The 24,653-nt window shown below is 42.6% G+C and overlaps 1 protein-coding gene across 5 annotated transcripts in view; it reads left to right on the top strand.

Annotated features, from left to right (window-relative positions):
- LOC136678117 (intraflagellar transport protein 80 homolog) overlaps positions 1–24,653 on the top strand; it is a 101,129-nt gene that overhangs the window by 65,362 nt on the left and 11,114 nt on the right. For all 5 annotated transcript variants that reach the window (XM_066655974.1, XM_066655978.1, XM_066655977.1 and 2 more), the window contains exons 9-14: positions 14,781–14,960; positions 17,021–17,139; positions 17,692–17,766; positions 19,889–20,052; positions 21,116–21,180; positions 24,298–24,433. In XM_066655974.1, the coding sequence (XP_066512071.1) occupies positions 14,781–14,960; positions 17,021–17,139; positions 17,692–17,766; positions 19,889–20,052; positions 21,116–21,180; positions 24,298–24,433 (739 nt within the window). The remainder of the gene's footprint in view (positions 1–14,780; positions 14,961–17,020; positions 17,140–17,691; positions 17,767–19,888; positions 20,053–21,115; positions 21,181–24,297; positions 24,434–24,653) is intronic.

Below are 24,653 nucleotides of genomic sequence, written 5' to 3'. Positions count from 1 at the left end.
AAAGTCATACCGGGTCACTGAAGTGCGGTGCCCACACTGATGAGAAATCAGTGTCTTATTCATTCCTAGAGTAAGGCTGTCCAGCTCTAGTTCTTCCTGCTCTTAATGTACACTGTATGGCCACCTGCTTTAGCTGTTATATGGTACTGAGCATGGTGATCTGAGGCTCCTGTGTATCTCCTCCTGATCATCCAACTTCATTTCTGTGGAGATGATGAAAGCTGATTTTATTTGTCTGAAGACTTTTGGATATATGTACTTTATTTAAGCAAACAGTACCAGATGTTCAATATGAGAGTGTAATAAATGCAATCAGTCATCACTCTACCGTTTTCTGATTATGTGATTTGTCGCTCAGTTCCAGTCCGGCAACAATTCTGCACTATGTTTTCAGACATTCATTCATTGTCTGTAACCGTTTATCCAGTTCAGGGTCATGGTAGGTCCGGAGCCTACCCGGAATCATTGGGCGCAAGGAGGGAGCACACCTTGGAGGGGGCTGTTTTCAGACAAAAATACAAAATGGTGGAACCCAAATTGTTGTTGTTTACTAACAGCAAAAACTGGTAATCCTTTGTATTGAAGGGTTTAACACCTTTGTTTGTTTTTTTTAATTACTCAATAATAAAAAAAATGGAATATAAAAATAAACGTTGCCCTTAATGTCTTTTTAAATCAGGCTTTTCAAAATAATAATAATATAAAAAAACAAAATACAAATATATATATATATATATACGGAATATCTGAAAATGTTGTTTTTTTTATTTTTATTTTATTTTATTCCTTTTTTTATGATAGTATTACCCACCCTTATGTGACAGGTTCAGTAAATACACTTTAGTAAGTATCTGCGCTCTGGGGCCTGAACCGGACACCCCTGGCTTAGAGAAACTGCATCCCAAACCAATTAGACTGGATTACATTTGTTTCTTCTAGTGGACACAGATGTGTGAGGCCATCAAGGCGCCTCTTAAACAGAGCTCATCCCAGACTGAGGCCCCCTGCCCAGTCCCTAGGCCCAAGCCAGACCCCCTTAGCCAACCCCCAACCTTGGCCAGCCCCCCTTCTTAACCAACCCCTAGCCCAGAGCTGGACCCCAGCACTCAGGGGTCAGTGCAAAACGACATTTATGAGCTCTTCTAATTTACTAAGAGATTGATGGAGAGGGACCCCCTTCTCCAATGTCCCCTACCACCTTCCTCAAGGCCCAACTACTACTCAGAGTTCCCTGTCTCTCTCTCGTGCTCTCTCTCTCTCTCTGTCTCTCTGTCTCCATCTGCATCTTTACATCTCCCTCCATACTGCTGTTTACCCTATCAGTATGTCTCTCTTGCTTTTTCTCTCTCTACAAATATCTGTCTCTATCTCACTCTGCCTCTGTCTCCTCTTTATATATCTCTATCTGTATACCTTCCCTCTATACTTTTATCAGTCTTTTGCTTTCTCTTTGTATTCTCCTCCTGTCTCATTACCTTATCTCTGTCTGTCTCTGTCTCACTCTTTATCCCTCTCTTTTCCTTTCTCTCTGGTGGCTTGTTTAGTGAGCTTCAAACTGTCTGTGTGTCTGTAAGGCTGTATTATGATGAGTGGGCCTCCGTGGTTGTGGGATAGAGCTGATGTGATGAGAAGAGACAAGGGGACAGCGGTATAAAAAGCAGACAAGGCCCTTAAACTCTCAGATTTATGCCTGCCTCTAATCCTCCTGCTGTTTGTTTTGCTGCTCTCTGAGTATAAGACCTCACTGCTGTAGTTTAAGGTGAATGTTAGTGTCTTAAAGCCACAAGCATGGGGCTCTGGGCCAGAAATGAGTTCTATAAAATGCATGGTAATACCTGTTTGTTCTTCAGCTGTCTTTAAGACACTGAACGTGCATGGCCAATCAAACCGAAAAATTAATGTAGCATCCTAGGTGTATAAGGCAAGCAGATGAATAACTTATAATTTGTGTCGTACCACACACTACTTCATAGAAAAATCAAAGCAGGGTTCTTCAGACAGGTTTGTGTCTTGTTGCCTTCACACAACAACACTGTACTATTAAACTATGTGAGGTGAATGGACCAGTATTGATCTATACGTTTACTTGAAATCAAATCCTAAAACATTTAGTCTTCCATCTTTTCTTATAAACTTTCAGAGATTAGTTGTAACTCACAGACAATACATAACTACAGGTTCCTCTTTTAAAGCCATTTAAAGCAGTTATAAAAGAAGTGCCACTGATCTACTTCTCAGACGTACCATCCCTGTCTGTAGGCCGTGAAGCTCCTGGGGTGTGTTTCCGAACTTGTGAAAGACTGTGTAGTCAGAATTGGGGATGCAGTCTGCATTTGCACACTCACTGGCCTGTACAGACAGAACAGTTTGTTACCAAAAAGGGTCAGCCTCTTTTTGAGGGGCTGCCAGATATGTCTTTGAAGGTTAGACTCCGAGCTGCAGGAGTGTCTGTAGCAATTTGGTTTGAAACTCTAAAAAGAGCTGAAGACTAAATTGAAACTTTAGTAGTTTGTAACATTATTCTGTGTTGTTTGTATGGTTTGTCTGATGGAAACAAAGCTCAGAAATGGCATGGTAGTCACGGTGGGTACATCACTCTGTAGTCAACATTATGTCCTTATTAGAAATGCTCAATCTTTGTATTCTTTTCATCTGTAACATTCATTAATTATCTGTAACCTTTATCCAGTTCAGGGTCGCGGTGGGTCCAGGGCCTACCTGGAATCATTGGCCGCAAGGCGGGAATACACCCTGGAGGGGGCGCCAGTCCTTCACAGGGCAACACAGACACACACACACACACACTCACATTCGCTCACACCTACGGACACTTTTGAGTCGTCAATCCACCGACCAACGTGTGTTTTTGGACTGTGGGAGGAAACCGGAGCACCCGGAGGAAACCCACACAGACACGGGGAGAACACACCACACTCCTCACAGACAGTCACCCGGAGGAAACCCACGCAGACACAGGGAGAACACACCACACTCCTCACAGACAGTCACCCGGAGGAAAGCCACGCAGACACAGGGAGAACACACCACACTCCTCACAGACAGTCACCTGGAGGAAACCCACGCAGACACAGGGAGAATACACCAACTCCTCACAGACAGTCACCTGGAGGAAACCCACGCAGACACGGAGAACACACCAACTCCTCACAGACAGTCACCCGGAGCGGGAATCAAACCCACAACCTCCAGGTCCCTGGAGCTGTGTGACTGCGACACTACCTGCTGCACCACCGTGCCGCCCTATGAATTTTTTGTTTTGTTTAATTATGCTATCACACACTGTGATAATGTGTTGAGACTGATATTTTTTCTTGTGTTTAACCTGATACCTTTGTCCAAAGACTTAATTAATCAAGCTTATTAACAACCTGTTTGGATGCTGTTATATCGTCTGCATGACATTGTCTTTCATGCAGGTCATGGTTGTGAAAGCAACCCTGCATTGAACAGTGGTGCACCACCACTTCTTCTGTGCTGGCTACGCCTTCCTACAAGTCTTTGGCTTTTGTATGGGGTTTTGTTTTGACATTTTGATAGCTCTTCCAGATCTTGCTTTATCCTTCCCTAGCTCTCTTTAACTGCCCTTTCTAAAGGGTATTTTTGGAGAGATAAATGTGGAAGTGATGTGATTTTTCTTCTTCTGCTTTGTAGGCATCATTTAACAAAATAGGCCCTTGGATGATTGGTGTTAGCACAAAGATTCTAAGATTTTAGTTCTGGAATTCTCATCGTCTGACACTTCCTAATGACCAGAGGAGTAATTTTATCCAGGACGGAGTACATGGTCACTGTGCACAAAGCCTCTAATTTACTGTGACCTGATGTCACACGTATGAAATTGTCAGTTTGCAGTACGCAAGAAATTTGTAATAAAACATGTTCCTTACAAATGTGGTATGTTCAAGAATGATAAGTGAGAATTATGGCCTCAGATCTAACCAAAACACTTGTGATTATCATTTAATCAACCATGTGTATGTGTGTTTTCATGCTGTACCTGCCCTGCCAGGCTGTCTGTAACAGAGGAGCGAGTCTAACTGAAGCCAGCTGGGCTTCTCCCTCTGGCTCCGCCAGCCAAATTCTCCTAATTTATACCACTAGCCCAGCACAAGCCTCCCCTCCGCCTGACAGTATGTGTAAACACTGACCGTGTGTGTGTGCGTGTGTGTGTGTGTGCGTGTGTGTGTGTGTGTGTGTCACATGCCACCCCGCCGATTAGCGTCCTGTGAGGAGAAGCAGAGCTGGCTTCTCTCGGTCAGCGCCGACATATTTAACGTGTCTGATGTAATGGGGCTGAATCAGCAGATAGTTCCACAGGGAGCCATTAGACTCCAACATGTGTCATTAACCCTTTCCCTACTCCCCATAACACATAGAACCCAGGTGAAAAGAAGGGGAAGGAAGGGAAGGAGAGGCAGAGGACGAGCAGATGAAATCCGAATACGCGTTCTCTTTCTTTAACATACACCATTGTATATGTGATCTATTTAATTTCCTAAAAAAGTTAGGGTTAGGCGAGTTATTTTATTTTCAGGCAGATTAGATATGACCTCTAAGCCTTAACTTTGGAGTTCTGGATAAATACCTCTGCATATTCTTTTGTAAAACTGAAATCTCTTCTTTTACTGAACAAAAGAGAAGATTAAGGATGGTCTCTGACTTTTGCACAGCACTAAAACTGATTATTCTTCCAGTTATAATTTGCCTATCCATGCACCGCCAAGAAACACATTTTTATGCAGCTTTTGTGGCGAGGATAGACGGGCTATATACAACCCTGGCAGAATTACATTCAACAGCTCAGGCTACAAATTGGAGCATGATATCAGTTCATTAGTAAAGTAATTTGGTAAGAATATCAGGACTGGATGGAGAGGGTATAGAGGGTCCAGTATAAGGACAATGTCGGGATCCTAATTCAAAGGTCAGGACTTTTTGTTTTTCATGTATGTACTGAATAATAAGCTCTATAAGATGCCATAAACCTTTGATGGGATCTTTTAATGGGATTAAATGGGATTTTTACTAATGTTCTTTGAAGTGCTGCCATTGGCTATGGGAAACGCTGCACATACATATACATGAAAATACTTAGAATTTCTTATTATAAACTGTGTAAATGCTGTGGAAACTGCTGTGTTGCCTGTGCTGCAAACCAGATTTCCCCTGTGAGGGCAATAAAGTAAAGTATAAATGTAGGTGCATTGGGAAGGGCTAAGGGAGAGAGTAAAGGGACTCACACTCCTTTTATTTCTGTGTTGGGCTTCACAGCCTTCTCTGACTCTAATAAGGCTGCAGAAAGAAGAATCAGTGGGTTTGCAGCACCTGCCAATCCTAATGGCAAACGTATGTTTGTGTGTGTGTGTGAGAGAGAGAGAGAGAGAGAGAGTGTGAAAAGACAGAAAAGAAAAGAGAGAAGCAAAGGGAAAGGAAGCTCCCCATAAGAGGGCAGCAGTGCTGACAGAGTAAGACAGAGATTCCACTGTCTCTGAGTTGTGTTTTTATTTGACCAATGAAATGAATGCATGTCAACATAAATGCTTTTATTTAAAGTCTTCTTCCAGCAAAAAAATGGTGCAATTTAGTTAATATATATATATATTATTTTTTTGTTCTAACCTGGTACTCTACCTCTTTAAATGTCAGACATGTTGGAAGATGGGAGCTTCATCCTGATTGGCCGTAGAGTGAGGAAACCTCCCTCAGACCTCTCCTCTCCTGTATTTAAATGGCCTCAGTGGGAGAAAGGCAGCTAGTAAAAGAAATCTAAGCTTTGAAAACATATTTATTGTCTTGATTATTGTTTGTTGAGTTTGTGGCTGCCAAATAAAACCGTCGTCTCTTGCGCTGCGTAGGTCCGTTAGGCGCTGAAACTGAATGCGCCCTGCTGAAGTATGGGTCTGTGTTTGTCTCTCCTCCTTGGTTACGCATCGCCATAACTTGGCCCCTGATTGGTCTACAACCTTGATTGATTTGTTGTGGAATTACTAACGAACGGTTTGACTGAAAGACTCAAATTAGGTCTCGTTTTGAAGGGAACAGCCTAAGGTAAGCGCTGGTATGCTTTGTGTGTGAGTCACTTCTGGGCTCTTCAGGCTTCGTGATGCAGCAGTTGTGTTTGGTCGTCGGACTCAAACGCTAAATATTTCCATACGTAACTTTTTTTTTAACTTGTTGCTGGTCCCACCGACGCCATTCCTCATGTTGGTATTGTTGTTTTCGCTTTCTCAGCTTATTAGCGTGTGGGCTTTTTATAGTGAACTCGTGTGGTCTGGGAGATCTGTGAAGACTTTGAAACAACTTGTTACTGAAGTATCTTGTGACATCTGTAGTTCAGGGTCATGGTGGGTCGGGAGCCTATCCGGAGTCACTGGGCACAAGGTCGGGAACACACCCTGGAGGGGGCGCCAGTTCTTCACAGGGCGACTAGTGTTGGGCGATATAACGATAACACCGTATACCACAGTCTTTTACAATGTGGACGGTATCTTAAAATGAGGGCGGTATTTTTATGACGTGTGTCAAATTTTGGTTCTGTGTCTTTAAAAGTCGGCTAAAATATAAATAAATAAAACACAAGCCCAGTAGCCCACTGCAGTTGTAAGTTTAGCGCTGAGTTTGGGTTAAAAGAGAAAGAAAACAGCTGTAAACAGATACAGTTCCTAGAAAATCCTTCTCTCGACTTTGTGCTGCTCACAGGTATAAGGCTTTATCCTCTAAATATGTGTGTGTTTTGAGCCTCAGTTCGCTGAATAATCTGTTATGGTGTGCTAAACCACAAGCGCCCATTAGCGCCAGCTGTGCTTCTAAACAGTGTAGAACCGTCTTATTTCACTTATATTCTAAACTTTCTGTTCCTCTAGCACCAGATGCTGAAATTTGCTCTCTCCCAGAAACATGTTTTTATCGTCAACACGTGTGTCATTGTTCACTATCGGTGTGTTTAGCTGAATTCACTCCAATTTGTGCTCAAAGATATAAGGCTCATCGCGGCCTGACAGAGCACCCTCTCCCCACGGTAATACTGTATACCGAGATATTATTCTGAGACGGTATTAAACGGTATTAGACGGTATGAAAAATGTGGATAGCGCCCATCCCTAAGGGCGACACACACTCACACATTCACTCACACACTCTCTGGTTATCACATTTTCTGTTCATTGCTGCATTAAGTTGCTCTAATATAAATATACTAAAGCCTCATCTCTCTATCTCTAACCTCCTCTCTCTCCCAAAGAGCACAATGAGAGTAGGAAGTCTCTGGATGGTGGCCAGGATCATCCCTTGTAGTATTTTGGTTCCAATAAAGCTTGTCAGCAAATCCGCTGCTGAATGATCCTCACACTAACACGCACTCTCACTCGGCCTCAAGGTGCCTACACTATATTCTTGTAGTTTCATGTATTTTCTTGGCTAAAATCAAGATCAGGTTACACTGTAGTCTAACCTGAGCCTTTACAGAACATGGCACCAAACCTTTCTGTGTGCACAAGTGTTGGCACAATTCCAGCCTCCTGTAAAATATGGGGTGTGGGGGGGGATGTTTTGAGCAATAGCAGTGTGGGGATATGATTTTATTAGGTGTAAGCCATGATCTGGATAAGGACTGAGCTCTATTACTATTTTCAGCCCGTTACCCTCCCTTTCTTTACCACTCTGTCCCTAGTCTGAACACCCTGCTCAGAGGCCCCTGATCTGAATACAGCTTTAAACTGGTGCCTCCTATTCATAAGGGAAGAGTTTGGTGAAAGAGAATAACCTCTTTTACTTCAAATCTGTGGTTTCCGAAGTTCACATCTTTAGTTCGGCACTCGAGTGCACGTCTAAATCAGCACACACTTATCAGATTATGTTGAGACGTTGAGTGTCTGACACTGTATGACATACCATAATATGTAAACAAGGACATAGTACAAACCACATTCAGACTGAAGAGTGCCGTTTTTAATCTATATATCATATTACAGTCTGCTATCATAGAAATGGTTTTGTCATATAGTGACTGAATATATGTGTCTACTAAACACTCAGCAGCCCACAGTAGCCTCACATTACTTCTATTAGCCTTTTGTTGTCAGGCAGCAGTTAGTCTTTGAGTCTGTGTGAGGTGTCACATTGCTGTGGTAAATGTTACCAATTACTGTGATACCGAACTCAGGTTTGTGAAGTGTCCACTGCAGACACATCCTGATTAAGATAATAACAATAAAGAGTGCCTGAGATTTGCCTTATGTTAATGTCTTACTGTTTCCACTTTCAGTTGATTAGAGCAGTCAGCAAGTACAGTGTTTTATAATGAAGCACTAACCACAAGCTAGATTGTTATTCTTGAGCTAATATAGGCTTGGGAGCGTGTGCTTTTATTCCCTGCTCTTGATTTGAATTTGGAGAGCAATATATTCAGAGGGTCGCTCTTTGTTAAGACCATGATCGTTGAAATTTTTATTTTACTTGATAGAGTTTATACGGAAAAGAAATAAGGATAAATGGTTTTGGAACATGGCATGAATTATGGTTTGATTTACAGTTTAAGCCTAACAAGTAAGAATAAGCTAAAAATGTATAAAAACTGTAAATTAGGCTTTTATACAGCTGGAATATCCCTCTCCCCATGTTGAGCATGAGTGGTTGGAGCAGCACGCAGACCTCATGTTCATAAAAGCGGCCATGATGTGATGATACGTGTGTTTTCAGAGCCAAATTCAATTCTGAGTTTTGCTGATAAGAGAGTTTTCCTCATTTCGTCACACAAATGCACCTGCAATAACCACATCCAGTCAGCATCCATGTGTGAGCACCGCAAACGTGACACATCACTTTTCATTACTCACAGGCTCCCACGTTTCCTCTTTCCGTTTAAGGGGTTGTTACTGGGAAAAGGGGGAATATGCAAAGAAAAGTGAATGATAGGTTTGAGCACAAAAAGTTACAAATAAAGTGAACGACTTAGAAGGGGAACATTTTCTCAGTGTTAAACACAGTTAAGGAATATATATTAAAACCATTATAATGTACTTTAGAGCTGCTGTGAAAGACGTACATAACTACAGAAGGATAAACAAAGAGAGAGAGAGAGAGAGGGTCATGGGGAGGACTCTCGGCTAATTCAGTTCAATTCAGTTTTATTTATATAATAATTTTTACTGTGCCAAAGCTCTTTTCCAGAAATGCGTGTCCAGACTTTATTGAATGTCACCAAGGGGGGGCAGTTGGGGCTGAACCAAAAGGGGTAAAATTGGTTTCTAACATAAATTACAGTTGTGATGTAATCAGGATTTTTTAAAAAATTAACCACTTGGGCTCTTTTTTTTGCTAAACCCCAGTTTTTGTGGTTAGCTTCTGTCTTTCTGCTTTGATGGTTCTAGGTTATCTTCTAACTGAAAGACTCCCTTGCCCACATTTCGTCAAGTGAGCCAGAGTCAACCTGCTGCTGAATACAGTATGAGGCTACAGTAATGTTGCCTAGTTTAGCCTTTCTGCCATATGTCTAAAAGTCTGTGGACATCTGCTTATTGGACACTTCTTCTTGCAAGCAGCTTGTGCTCCTGCTACAGTAACAGTTTCTGTTTTTATCAAGATGCAGGGGCATTAGGAAGGTCAGGTACGGATGTCGGCTGATTAGTTCTGGAATGCCAATACCACTTCAGCTCATCTCAAAGGTACTGAATGGTGCTGTATCCCTGCAGAGAATTTAAACCTAATGGTCCACAACCCCAAGGAGAAGGGCTTTTTAACTGAACTTGGTGGATTTTTTTTGTTTTTGTGTTTTTCCTTTTAGAGGAAAAAATGCTTAACATCCATCCATCCATTATCTGTAACCGCTTATCCAATTTAGGGTCGCGGGGGGTCCAGAGCCTACCTGGAATCATCGGGCGCAAGGCGGGAATACACCCTGGAGGGGACGCCAGTCCTTCACAGGGCAACACACACACACATTCACTCACACACTCACACCTACGGACACTTTCGAGTCGCCAATCCACCTGCAACGTGTGTTTTTGGACTGTGGGAGGAAACCGGAGTACCCGGAGGAAACCCACGCAGACACAGGGAGAACACACCACACTCCTCACAGACAGTCACCCGGAGGAAACCCACGCGGACACGGGGAGAACACACCAACTCCTCACAGACAGTCACCCGGAGGAAACCCACGCGGACACGGGGAGAACACACTAACTCCTCACAGACAGTCACCCGGAGCGGGAATCGAACCCACAACCTCCAGGCCCCTGGAGCTGTGTGACTGCGACACTACCTGCTGCGCCACCATGCCGCCCCTGCTTAACATGAAATTGCTAAAATTAATTTTATAATTGCATGTGACAATTAAAATATGAATCATTCTTATTCATTCATTATCTGTAAGCTCTTATCCAATTCAGGGTTGCGGTGGGTCCAGAGCCTACCTGGAATCATTGGGCGCAAGGCAGGAATACACCCTGGAGGGGGCGCCAGTCCTTCACAGGGCAACACACACACACATTCACTCACACACTCACACCTACGGACACCTTTGAGTCGCCAATCCACCTACCAACGTGTGTTTTTGGACTGTGGGAGGAAACAGGAGCACCCGGAGGAAACCCACGCAGACACAGGGAGAACACACCACACTCCTCACAGACAGTCACCCGGAGGAAACCCACGCAGACACAGTGAGAACACACCTCACAGACAGTCACCCGGAGGAAACCCACGCAGACACAGGGAGAACACAACACAATCCTCACAGACAGTCGTCACCCGGAGGAAACCCACACAGACACAGGGAGAACACACCACACTCCTCACAGACAGTCACCCGGAGGAAACCCACACAGACGCAGAGAGAACACAACACACTCCTCACAGACAGTCACCCAGAGGAAACCCACACAGACACAGGGAGAACACACCACACTTCTCACAGACAGTGCCGCCCCTCATTGTTATTTATATGGCAGCTAATTATAAGATAAGACTTAATGATTTTGTCAGGCCACAACCACACCCACAGTCTCTGTTGTTCAGGAAGATCCAGCAGCAATGGCAATGATTAATGCACTTGGCAGTCTCTGCATCTTGTAGATGTGCACTAGGTTTCATATGCCTTGCACACTCATCCAATATACACACCTGTATGTGTTCCCTCCTGCTGCCTTGTACACACACTCCCTCACACACACAGACACGTTTCCTTCTCCTGCAGCAGGAGTCTAATAGCTCAATATGTTAAAAGCATTAAGCAAGCACAAATCCAAAAAGCTCTCCTCAGCCCGCTATCATGTGTCTTGGCTCATTGCAGTCTGGTGTATACGTTGAGCTCCATCTGTGAGTCACCCGTCCCCTCCAGAGAGCCCTAAAGCTCAGCCGTATTGCCATGTTTGCAGAAGAATAGATGGAGCACTATTATTTTAAAACATAGTCCGTTTCAGGGGCCGTGGAGTGGGTCCAAGCACAGTGCGCCCTTGTTTTGAAAAAAGGTATATAAAAGTAAACTTCAAAAGCCTGGCACCGTCCTTTCATGCGGCCATAGCTGTTTATCTTTGCTGCACCCACCTTCCAAGAAAAAAAAAAGTCATTTTGAGTGTAGGATTTATGTGGAGGCAGGTGAGGAGGGAAAGAAAGAGAAATCGGTGCCAGGAGGAAAAGCCAAATGAAAGGAACCGCCACCTTTTGAGGACGTGCTCGCGTGGATTGGATGAAAGTGCACTTTTCGCAGACTATTTCGGGTCTTGATACGCTCTTACAGGAGGCAGGAAGCTGACCTAAGGAAAGCTTCTATTTTTCGCCACCGCTTGGCTTTAAATAGCAAGCTGGGCGGAGTGATCAAACGCCTCCAATTCAGCCTGTCAACTGCAACCTTTCGCCTTGATTGACCGAAGCGGAAATAACGCCTCACCTCAGCATCTCAAATTAAGACAGACTCCTTCTTGTGCTCTGGTGGCCAGCCAGTGGCAGCTGTAAAGCTGGCCATTTATTTATATATATATATTTATATATGTATATATAGTTTTTACATTTTTCTTTTTTTCTGCAAACCCCCTTTCCTGTCTTCTGGTGCGGTCAGCCACCTGCACACATTAAGAAAGAGCTGATTCTGCCAGGTCAGGGGTCATAGGATGGATGGCAGCAGCATGTGGGGGGAATGCCGTCATGTTGACTACAGAGAGGAGGATTGTTCCAGAGAGAGAGAGAGAGCAGACCAGAGAGGGAGAGCAGGAAAGGAACGTTCAGTAAGAAGAGTGAGTCGGAAAAATGATAGAGCGCATTGAAGAAGGGGTGATCTGTACAGGGTCATTTGCCCGCTATATGCCCTTTTGCTCATTCGTTATTCATTTGCTATTTATAGTCATGTGTAGGGCTGAGCGATTAAGCTTTTCTATCTGTTTGAAAGAGAGCAATGTTCAAATCACAAGCACTGCAGTTTTAGGACCTTTTTGTGTCCAAGAGAGAGCCGTTTGTAACGTTTGTACCAGACATTACCCGGACGTTTTCCAGCCAGCCCCCAGTTACAAAGTCCAGGTAATGACAGAGTGAGAGGATGTGTGAATAGAGTCGGTAATGTTCCAGAGAATCCACTGTGAAATGAGGTCGTTCCACCCAATGCCTGTACATTTCCCGCTGTGAGAATTTCCATCTGTACTCTTCAAGTGTGAAAGGCCAACTCCAGAAAATGTCCGGACCTGACTCTCAGAACACTTTCCGGACGTCAAATATGAAAACAGCTTAGGACTCCCACTTTCTGACAGCTAAGGCATCAGCTCGATTCGAACCAGTGATCTCCAGGTGATAGAACCACCATTGAATAACACGTAACCAGAATGGGGTCTTTCAGACCGAAACGCCTTCGATATCACTACCAGTGTGACTCTCATTCTCCTTCCTCCTTCTCTCTGCCCTAGCCATGAAACTGTTCTTCTCTGCTCCTTAAAATGTCTAATGTTGGCTCAAGTGTGGACTCTAAATATAATCCATAAACACCGCAATTACACAAGTGTCTGCAGAACGCCTTCGAGACTGGCGTTCAAACCCAAACCAACAATAGCAAGGCCTTCGGAGCTGGGACACTCTCCACAACATTTTATAGCACCTGAAAGCAGAGGCTCACTAACAGAGCAGACCCTGTTCACACACACACACACACACACTGCAGACCATCATGTGAAAGAGGGGGAAGGGAGGACGGAGGGAGAGAGTCGAGAGAGAAAGACGTGGGGGTGAAACAGGGAGTGTTTTTTTTTCTTTTCCAAAGTCTCTGTGTGTGTAACTGGAAAGAACTGTTTGGAAGAGATGATACACACTTAGGAGACACAGTGCAATAATTATAACCTGAGTAGTTATTTGCTTTATGTTGAGAGTGAATAAAACTTATTTAAATATAGAAGCGCTTCAAGCAACGTATTGTATGTCATTTAAGGCTCTGATTTCATTTTTTACACAATGGCTAAACCATTTTGGGAACTGTGATTGTGAAATGTGAGTGCGCTCATTTTACAGTCAAATTTGACCCTCTGCAACTTGACAAATAAGGGACAATGTGTTGTGAATTTGAATTTTGGGTGGGTGTTACTCTGTTGAACTGAGGCTCTGTTCCTGGTGAAGTGCACTGGAGAAATGATGTTCAAAACAATGCTGTATATTAACGGTAATTCGCTGGGTGTAAAGCTGCCAGTAAGTTACTAGAATCTTTACCGTGTAAATTTAGTTACTGCTTTTTTTTTTTCAGACATGCTCAAATATATCCCTGCAGTGTATTCACACACAAACTCCTCCTCTGGGTGCGCCATATAAATGAGTGTAGCAGAGTGTGCGTTTACGAGGCAGAGCACGGGACTCTGCTGGAGTGGAGCCATGCAGCATCTCACAGTTCATCACTGCAGGCTGCCCACAGCCCTCCTCCATTAGCACTGAGTACGAGATGTATTCAGCCTGTCATTCCCCTCATCTCAAGTCTCCTGAGCTTTTTCATGAGGCTAGAATACACCAGACGGACCTGAAGAAATTAATCTTGGTCTTAGTCTTCTTTCACTTTTAATTTACAGAAATAATCTCATATTAAACTTTACAGCATTATGTTAAGGTTTGTACTCTTTTAAATGATAAAGAGCCGCTCGCTGTTCACCCTGACCCCACCCCAGAGCAGTGAAGATAGAGGAGCAGAAGTTCTGGTTTTTAGTGGTTTTCGCTCTGTTATCTTTCTTCTTCGTTCTTGTTTTCTCCATTTTTACTCGGGGCTCTTATTTCCCCAATGCTGGTTGTGTCTGTTTTGCTGTGTTTGAATCCGTCTTTGAACTCACACATAAACACAGGTCCAGTGCTGTGATTGAACAGACGTAGACAAGGGGGCTGGGCTAAAGTCTCGGAATCGGAGCAGAATCAGAACGTATCGTCTATGTTTTCTGACTTAGGCAACACTAAGAAAACTAACTGCGTGGTCTTCTTTCACAGTGTGTGAATTGGTGGGCTCCAGACCCGCACGTTAATTTGCACATGCACATGACGATTAATTTTTAATATTTTATTTTTTACAATATGTCCCCTATAAAATTAATCTCTTTTTCATGGTTCATTGGTTCTGTAGGGATCCATAAGTGTTTCTTCTGTGGCACCTCAAAGAACCTTTACCGAACCTTGTTTTTAAATGTTAATGTACAATTCTTAGCTATTTATTCTGCTGATATATTATTAAGTTAATCTTCCCATGTTTGCTCTCTCTCTCTCTCTCTCTCTCTCTCTCTCTCTCTCTCTCTCTCTCTGTCTCTCTGTCACAGTGGTCGTATGCTTTAGAGAAGCCAAACACAGGCAGCGTGTTCAGTATGGCCTGGTCTGCTGATGGCACACAGCTGGCAGGGGCCTGTGGGAATGGACAGGTCATCTTTGCTCACATTGTGGAGCAGCGGTGGGAGTGGAAGAACTTTGAGATCACTCTCACCAAGAGACACGCCATGCAGGTAATTTACAAGCAGTGTTTACGTTATTATGTTAAGAAAATTAGTGTCTGTTGACATTTTGACTCTTCATCAAAATAGGGACAGAAGGGATTGCTTGGGTTCTGTTTTCACAGACGTGAACGTGCACGTGACGGAATCGGTACAGACCAAAATACTGCTTCAAATGGAGAAATATCTCTTCAGAGCTGTTCTGATATGGTTGATATGATTAGATTTGAATTAACATTTAAGAGAACACAAGCCAGGGACTAGTGATGTCATAAACTAGATCAAAGGGTTTTGCTTGGCCCAGTCCCATTTTCTTATTTATGCTCTTTGTTTATTGTATTAATGGGTTCACGTTAAGTCCAGGAGGCCAGAAAATCTTCAGTGTGTACTTCAGTGAGCTCAGAACTGAACTGGATGTTGGTGTTCGGTAGCAGTAATTGGCCCATTTCGCAGCTTACTCTGGAAAACAAATGCCCTGTCACTGTTCCCAGCTTGGCTTTGATCCGGGCCAGAACAGCGTCGAGCCCAGCATCCTTCAAAACCTCTCAGCTGTTCCCAGCTTTCATGGACCTGCTGAAAGCTGAAGCTCTGGGATCTGTACTCTGTTCATTGTCCTGGGATCTCTGCAGCATACAGGCTGTATGTAATTCTTAAGGCACCGGAGTCTGTTAAGGCAAGAACACAACCTACTACGGTTAAGAAAATTAACAGAACATGTCGTTTGGCCCAGAGTTTTCAGATGTTTGCATATGACTGTAATACCTCTTCATTTTAAAGAGTTAAGTTTGGTAATATATTACACATCTCCTTTATATTACATACACACCTCCTGAAGCGAAATCAAAAGGGGAGCTGTGGCCGTGCTGGCTTCAATGAATTGTGAGTGTGTGCGCTGTAGCTGGGTTGTTTTTTTGCTGGGGAGTGGGGGCAGACTGTAGGTCAGTGACAATGGCCGGCCTGTCTGGGGCCCCTGCTACTGGACAGCGTGTTTAAATTCAAGAAAACTGCACTGTGGCTGTCTTGCCTGTGTGTGTGTTTTGAGTGTACATGTGCTTGCATACTCAGATTTATAAACACACAAACACACTTGATATAGATGGCTCTTACTGAGTCATATTTACAATGAACCAAATAGGTTCACATTAGTCAATATTCCATGTGTGTAATGTATTGTGTTTATTACAAATCACATTTTTCCAGATGGGGAAACTTAGAAGTTGGTTGCATTTTCTATTTCCATGATTTAAGTAATCCCAAATACATACAGTGCTGTGGAACACTTGGTTTATTTCTCCTTCCTTATATTCACTTTCCAAAATACAACACATGTATCTCTATTATTTCTGTAATTTGAAAACGAGAGATATACTGTGAAGTGTTCATGTAGAAAAAATAAGTAGAAATACTTCACAACGACTTGGGAGTAGAGTTAGATTTAGAATTAAAAATGGTTTTGCCTTTTCTTGTAATGTACATTTTTTGAAGTGGTGTGTGTGTGTGTGTGTGTGTGTGTGTGTGTGTGTGTGTGTGTGCGTGCGTGTACATGTGTTTGTGTGGGTTTATTCCATCTGCCAACAGTTCACAAATAAACTAGCAATTTTACCACCTTGTGGTTGCCTTAGTATTTGTCTGAAATAATTTGGGTGAATCAGAGAATGATGACTGAATGATGTAATATGTAAACTAGGGCGGCACGGTGGCGCAGCAGGTAGGTGTCGCAGTCACGCAGCTCCAGGGACCTGGAGGTTGTGAGTTCGTATCCGGTTTCCTCCCACGGTCAAAAAACACACGTTGGCAGGTGGATTGGCGACTCAAAAGTGTCAATAAGGTGTGAATGTGTGAGTGTGTGTCACCCTGTGAAGGACTGGCGCCCCCTCCAGGGTGTGTTCCTGCCTTACACCCAGTGATTCCGGGTAGACTCCGGACCCACCGCGACCCTGAACTGGATAAGGGTTACAGACAATGAATGAACAAGTTTAACTATATGGATTAGTATTTTAAGGCAGTCTGGATGCTGAGTAAAAGGTGCTTTTTTGGTAATTCTGTTTGTAATGTACTTGTGTATGTTTTAGGTGAGGAATGTGCTGAACGATGCTGTGGACATCCTGGAGTTCAGGGATCGGGTCATTAAAGCGTCACTGGCTCATGGTCATCTGGTAGTGGCCACTTCTCTGCAGTGCTCAGTCTACAGGTGTGACACGGGAACAGTGATGTAACACTACTATCCACTGCTGACACAATCGTTCATTGTCACAAGCACAATCCCCCGGCTCTGAGCTGTGGAGCACTGAAACATGCTCTGAAGTGAAGGCGTTTCATCCAGTACTTTTGGGATCAGTTGGAGTGACATTTGTGAACTAAAACTAATCATCCAACATCAGTAGATGACGCTCGCTCATTTTACTGAACCTGAGTACCATCTAATTCTCACTGCATTATTCCAGCATCTAGTGTAAAGCCTTTCCAGAAGATCTTACCTCAGGAAAGGGAGATAAACTACCTATTCATTTTGTTTGTTTGAGAGGAAATGTTGGAAAACCTGAACATTATATTTATACTTTGTAATTTACAAATACAACATAAAACAATATGCGTAATAAAATCTGAGATTTTCCTATAAATCATTTCCTGTTGGAATCCAGATTGAATTGAATTATTGGGAGATATTTTTACTGTGAGGGAGTGATCTTGGACAGTGTAATGATAGTTCTATGCTGATCTTGCTCTTTTGGTTTTCTGACAGCACTAAAAACTGGAACACACCGCTGATCTTTGACCTGAAGGAAGGCACAGTCAGTCTAATCCTCCAGACTGAGAGGTGAGGATTCTTTTCTGCATAATTTTATTAGAAATTAAGCAAATTACCTATTGTTTTGACAGTTCTTTGAGTATTCTGGGTTTTCAAACAATACAAATATTGGACATAAATGGGAATTTAAATGGTTTTACTAGGAACCAAGGGTTTCAAGTGTGAAGTTCTCAGAAACTTAAAAAAAAAAAAAAATGAATGAACAGTTATTTAACACGCATTTAAAGGCTAAGCACCACTTAATGGACCTCCATGAATATTTCACATTATTGTAGTTACTGACAGATATAAGTATGAATTAAAATGAAAATAGCAGCTTAATTTGCTTTAAAACTGACAATTTTATTAAATTAACGGAAAAACCCGAGCTCGCTACGGAAATTCTTGAACGCGACCGTGACGTCACTGGTGGACAACAGCCGAACAACGCCGCGGTAAAACACCGTTATGACTGACTGTTATGACAGTATCTAGCTAAATAACCAACATTATTCATGACAATAGCCTAGCAATAAGCTAAACTCAAATGTAGAGGTACCGTTATTCTTGTAAATGTGATCGAAGTCGAACTCGAATTCCTCCGACACTATAAACCTCCGTAATGCAGCTACGTAGCCGAGTATAATCTGAGACACCGAGTTTAGCGAGTCAAGCTAACGTTAACTAACACCAACTAAAACAGGCGAAGTGAGTGTCCTCACCCTGTTTACCTCCATGTTACAGAGGCTCTTGAACACCTTTCGTTGGTGTCCTTACATGCCCATATTGTTGGAACAGCGCCAGTGAAATGAGCTACAGATAACGGAGTATAACGGATATTTTGAGATCTTTGGGCCATTTGTTCACAGATGTCCCACTGTACATTGAATGATTGCAGCCAAAAACAACACACCTTTTCCTCATTTTGCATTAAATTAAGTGCAGCTTCTAGAGTGTTGTCCACCATCTACGTCACAGGCAAGACGCCTATTAGAGTTTCCCAACACCGTTGATGGGGGGGGGGGGCCAACGGTCTTTTAAACCTTATTCCTTCAATTAGTAAGAAATAACATGTTTTCTGACTCTCAATAAACACAAGTTAGGAACTCAAACTCCACTGTATTTATTTGTTTGACACTTTCATAGAGCTGCTGCTTAGCCTTTAAATACCCCTGGTTGATTAACAATGTTTTTGTTTATGTCCTAAATAAAATAATATAGCACACTTTCTTCACAGAGCAAACCTAACGATGGCATTTCTCTGCAGATGTTTTAGAGCACAGAAAAAAACATTACAGGCACAACTTTAGGAATTTTTGATTCCCCCAAATGTTAATTTCAGCCAATGATTGTGCACTGAGTTGTGTAAAAGTGTATTCTCAATAGGGGTATTTTAATCTGATTTTGCGAAACATGTGGTTAAACCAGGAGTGCTCAAACTTTTGCATACAGCTCTAAATATCTGTCCATCAGGCTCTAAAAAGAGTACTAGAGTTCAAAATACATGCTATCATCTTGCAAACTGATCTTTGTGGATTCATTCAGAAAGTAAATTTTAATGGAGTTTAATAGAATAATCATGACAGCCCCAGTATTATTGTATCGAGTTTCTGCGTGCCCCTATTTTCGCCCCTGCTTCTTCTGTCCAGGACTCCCCTGTCACACACCTGCCAAGGCAGCACAAAGTGTTGGCCAGCAGTGAGGCGCATTTGAACCCAGACTTGCTCATGTGGAAAAGTGATCTCCATTAGTCATTGCCTCTAATGGTTACACTTCTCCAAGATTATTGTTCATCAGCCTCAGTGAAACGCAGCTCTTGGATCGCCGAGAGCTTTTCTTCCCTCTCTTATGAAACCTTGTTTGGAGGGAAGGCAATTGCCGGTTTGGGTTCATTGTTCTCGTCCAGTTTGGGGAAAAACACTTTGCAACAGTTGTGATGCTTTAAAACAACGGTACAAATTACAGACTCTCCTCCCTCTCTGTTTGTTTAGGGAGTTTTTTTGAAAGGCTCAATTATGGCTGTGCTATATGGCAAACCCTTGTGCTCCATCTTTTCCTCTTACTCCCACATTCTGTCTCTATTGCTCCTTCTCACTCTCTCCGTCTCTCTCTCTCTCTCTCTCCCCTTGTTTGTGTTTGCCGTCCTGTCTAGGCATTTTCTGTTGGTGGACGGCGCAGGCATCTACGTGTACTCATATGAGGGACGTATGGTGTCAACTCCCAAATTTCCTGGCATGAGGACAGACATCCTGAATGCGCAGTGCATCTCGCTAAGCAATGACACCATTGCAATACGTGACAAGACAGACGAGAAAGGTGTGGCATTGTCATTTATTCCTTCTTCCTTTATGGTCATATTTGGTTATGTTGCTAGTTTTAACTCAACTTTTCACTCCTAATGAATGCCTCGTTCAGTTTCAGAACGGTTTACGCTCTTAAAGAGTGACCAGTTCAGTCTTCTGTAACACTTTACTGAAGGGCAGCGTTCCTAAAGCCACATAACACCGACATAAACCATGGAAAACACCCATCATATTAACAATGTGTTATATTTTTCACAGCATGTTTCACACTTGAGCAGCTCAAAGAACTTAACCAGAACAACATTGAAAACAGAAGCACATGAGAGAAAATTAAAGACTAATACATCAATATAAAAATGAATTGGAGTAGGAAATGAAAACAATACTCACACAACAAAGTCATTTAAATTGTTCACACGGCCCAGAAATAATAATACATTAGAGATGATTAATATTTATACAGCTTAATTACAGACACAGACACACATCTACACAAACTACATTTTTATTGCAACAAGCGTCAGCTGTCAAAATACTATGACAACTGACACGTGTTGAAATATGACTATATCACTGTCATACGTCTTGTAAAAGCCTACTGTAGGTGTTATCAAATATATATAAATACAGAAGTCTCCCTTGAAAACCCTCATGAAAGAACTAATTTGCCAAAGCTTTACTTGACTAAATGGAGCAGATAGTGCCTTTCTCTGGCTAAAGATTCATGGAAAATCCAAGCAGGTTTGTAAACATACACAGGATATTTGTTGGGAAGCAATTGGCGGTGTTATAATTTTATTTTGGGCACTTCTGTGCATTATTTGTGCAAAACACTTCTAATTTTATTGTTATTTTCTCACTAAGGAGCACTTCTGTAGGCTGAAGTGGTGTTACCTACTCTATGTGAATGTTTTGATGTTTGTGACATCACAGAAACAGTGAACCCAGTGTGGGCTTTGGAATACTGCATGAAATTCTGTTTTATTCAGTTAGAAATATTCAGTTGTCTTTTATTGCACAACAAATAAAAGACTTTAGAATATTCCTGATCCATGATTCTCTCTGTTCTTTTCCAGTTGTCTATCTTTTTGATGCTCAATTGGGAAAAGCCATTGGTGATGGCAAGCCTTTAACCCATAAGGTAAATAATATTTCCTCACCTGGAGCTCACAAGCGCAGTTATATTTAATTGAGAAAGCATTTGGTTAGATTCAGAATGGAGCTTTTGCTGATCGTAACATTGGAAATGCACGGTTTAATCATGTCTAAGCAAGTTTAAGCATCACACTCTTACTCTTACTGAATCCTCTGTGAGAGTTAGCATGCAAGCTGATGTCCTCATTCATAATGACATTTTGATCAGTAATTATTTTTTTCAGCAATTGTTCCTAAAGACAAGAACATTACAATCCTCATGGTCAACACTACAGATTTCCTTACAGTGTTTTAATTAAAGCCCTATAGAAGAATCTATAGTAGTTTTTTAGACTGCTTCTAATTGTGAGAGTGAACTTTGCATCTCAGGATTTCACCATTAGAGTAATGACTGCAGGTTTTAGCACCACCCAGAGGACAGAGTCTGCGCTGAAGGACCTAATGAGTAGAGAGAGAGAAGGGAGAGAAGGTCCATGGCAGGGGAGGTGGGGGGTTTAGGGGGTAGCCAGGATCAGCAGTTACTGTTTGTCAGCGTCTGCATGTGTGCCAACACTCCTCAAGTGCAGCTTCAAAACCCGGGAGTGTTAAAGTGAGAGCCAGCTGGATTTGTCCTGGACACACTCATCCAAACCCTCCCCCCATGCTCCAGAACACACACACACACACACACACACACACACAGAGTAATAGTCTAGAACACCCTGCATCACCTCCGCAACACAAGCTCCAAGTGAGGCCTGTGAGTGTGTGTGCTGCTGTCATGCTTCTGTGTCTTTGAGAAAGCCCAGAACAGTCTGCTCCTCTCTCACTCCATTCACTCCTTTATTTAATCTCTAACGGGGCTTGCTGCCAGATAAATAATAACTAGGGCCTGATCGATATTTTTGTAGCTGATGCCAGTGCAATTTGAGATGGGCTAATAATTCCTGTAACTGATAACAATATAAAATGTCATTTATATTTGAAATCTATGCTCCAGTAGTTAGAGTACACCAGTGTTTTATTTGGTTCAGTTCTCATTTATTTAGTTATTACTAAAAGTAAAAGCCAAATCTATGACTTTAAAATACATACACAGTGCAAAGGTTTTCAAATTGGAGCGATAATAGCAGACGCATTTGTGCCTGAATGTTTTAAAGACATTTAAATGGGCTTATTTAAGACCAACCCAAGGGGGCATTACATTGGAATTCTATGGAAGTAGCTTCTCAGCATCATTTGTCACAGACATCCTGAGTCTCTTAATGTTTCATACATGGTACAAATCAATATGAGCATGTTTCAGCGCTTTCAGAAGAAATGCTGGATGCACAGGACTCCACTCCTTTGGCCACGTGGTGTAATACAGATTTCTCCGCCCTTATCTCCTGTTCTCGTCATCTTTCTGCGATGATCTCATTATTCTCCATGTTCGATTCTTTCCATTAGCATCGACTGTAAAACAAAGGCCATCCAGGCTCTAAAACTGACTCTGGCTAGAGAGGCGGCTGTTTAAAGCTGTCTGAGGATGACACTAAGCGTTTAACCCTATGTGGCCTTCTCCACCTTGCCTCCTTCTGCAGGAATGTGCCATTAGGAATGCATAAATGGAGTCCTATCCCTGAACTAATTTAAGGATTAACTGCAGTGCAGCACTTTGGAGCAGTGTGTAAAATCGCTCAGTAAGTGGTTCGTGACGGCTCGGCTTTGTGCGTGGTGTCCATTTCACACACTGTCGCAGACACGCACACACACCCACACTCATGCATATCATCACACACACTAGTGGCCAAGGTCTCAGTTCCTAAGTCTGCCATGGCTACAAAAGACACTAAATTCACCGAGTTGTCACTGCTAAAATACGACTGCAATCAGAGTGCTTCATCTTTCCATTCCAGCCGTACTGCGTATGTTCACTTAAACACCTGTTATGATCCCAACGCTCTGTAAATCTTTATTTATGGGATAAATTCTTTATGTATCTGGCGTATAGTAGGAAAACACTTGAGTCTGAATTTAGGGTTAGGGTTATTTTTCTATAATTATCATTATACTCAATTTGGTTCAATTCTTTATGGGAATCACTATACTATGTTCACCAAAATAAATTCTACCTGTATCCTTAGGTAAACAACAGGGCATCGTTTTAGCTAAGAACTGGGTCCAGTAAAAGAGACTTAAGAAATATTAAAATTGCTTTTGGCAGCATGGTGGTGCAGCAGGTAGTGTCGCAGTCACACAGCTCCACAGGAGTGTGGTGTGTTTTCCCTGTGTCTGCGTGGGTTTCCTCCGGGTGACTGTCTGTGAGGAGTGTGGTGTGTTCTCCCTGTGTCTGCGTGGGTTTCCTCCGGGTGACTGACTGTGAGGAGTGTGGTGTGTTCTCCCTGTGTCTGCGTGGGTTTCCTCCGGGTGACTGTCTGTGAGGAGTGTGGTGTGTTCTCCCTGTGTCTGTGTGGGTTTCCTCCGGGTGACTGTCTGTGAGGAGTGTGGTGTGTTCTCCCTGTGTCTGCGTGGGTTTCCTCCGGGTGCTCCGATTTCCTCCCACAGTCCAAAAACATACGTTTGTAGGTGGATTGGCGACTAAAAAGTGTCAGTAGGTGTGAGTGTGTGAGTGAATGTGTGTGTGTGTGTTGCCCTGTAAAGAACTGGCGCCCCCTCCAGGGTGTATTCCCGCCTTGCGCCCAATGATTCCAGGTAGGCTCTGGACCCACCGCGACCCTGAACTGGACAAGGGTTACAGAGAATGAATGAATTAATAAAATTGCTTTTATAATATGTATTTAAATGATTTTTGTTGTTGATATCGTAGGGTAATGTAAGAACATCATATTAATTTTCTTGTTGTTATTATTACTACCATTTTTGTTGTCATTACTGTTCTTTAATATTATGAAATCATATCCCTGTTGCAGGAAATGCGCTATTACAAATTTGAGTCTATTGAGGTCCTGTTAAAAGCTGACAAGAAAAAAGTGGCTTATATCCCATGAGTCAACATGGGGCTGACTGCATTTCTTAATCATCACACACACACACACACACACACAAACCTCATACTGTGTCCCGTTTTTTAATCATCTCTAATAGACTGCTCTCTCTTTGCCTCTTTCTCTCCGTCTCTCAGATGGAGGTGATGGAGATTGCTCTTGACCAGTGTGGGCCCTCCAGCAACAGGAAGATCGCTTTGATCGACAAGAACCGTGACCTCTACCTGACCTCAGTGCGCAGTCTGGGCAGGGGGCACAGCATGCACAAGATCGGTGAGAATGAAACAGGAATAAGTTTAAGGATTTTATGGTTTTTTCGTTTGCTACAAAGGGTGGAATTGTAAAAGCATCCACTGTGAGTGTTGAAAACTGTAAATGTTCCCTTCTGTTGTGCTTTGTTGATGTGACTTATTGTTCAGTGTTTGTTTTTGTAAAACATATGCATTGACTTTGTCAATGGCAGCAACCACAAACGTTTACTAAGCAGTGGTTT

This window comes from Hoplias malabaricus, chromosome Y (assembly GCF_029633855.1).
Source record: "Hoplias malabaricus isolate fHopMal1 chromosome Y, fHopMal1.hap1, whole genome shotgun sequence".
Taxonomy (NCBI): domain Eukaryota; kingdom Metazoa; phylum Chordata; class Actinopteri; order Characiformes; family Erythrinidae; genus Hoplias; species Hoplias malabaricus.
Note: the sequence above shows the minus strand (reverse complement) of the source record. Positions and strands in the feature narration are given on the sequence as shown.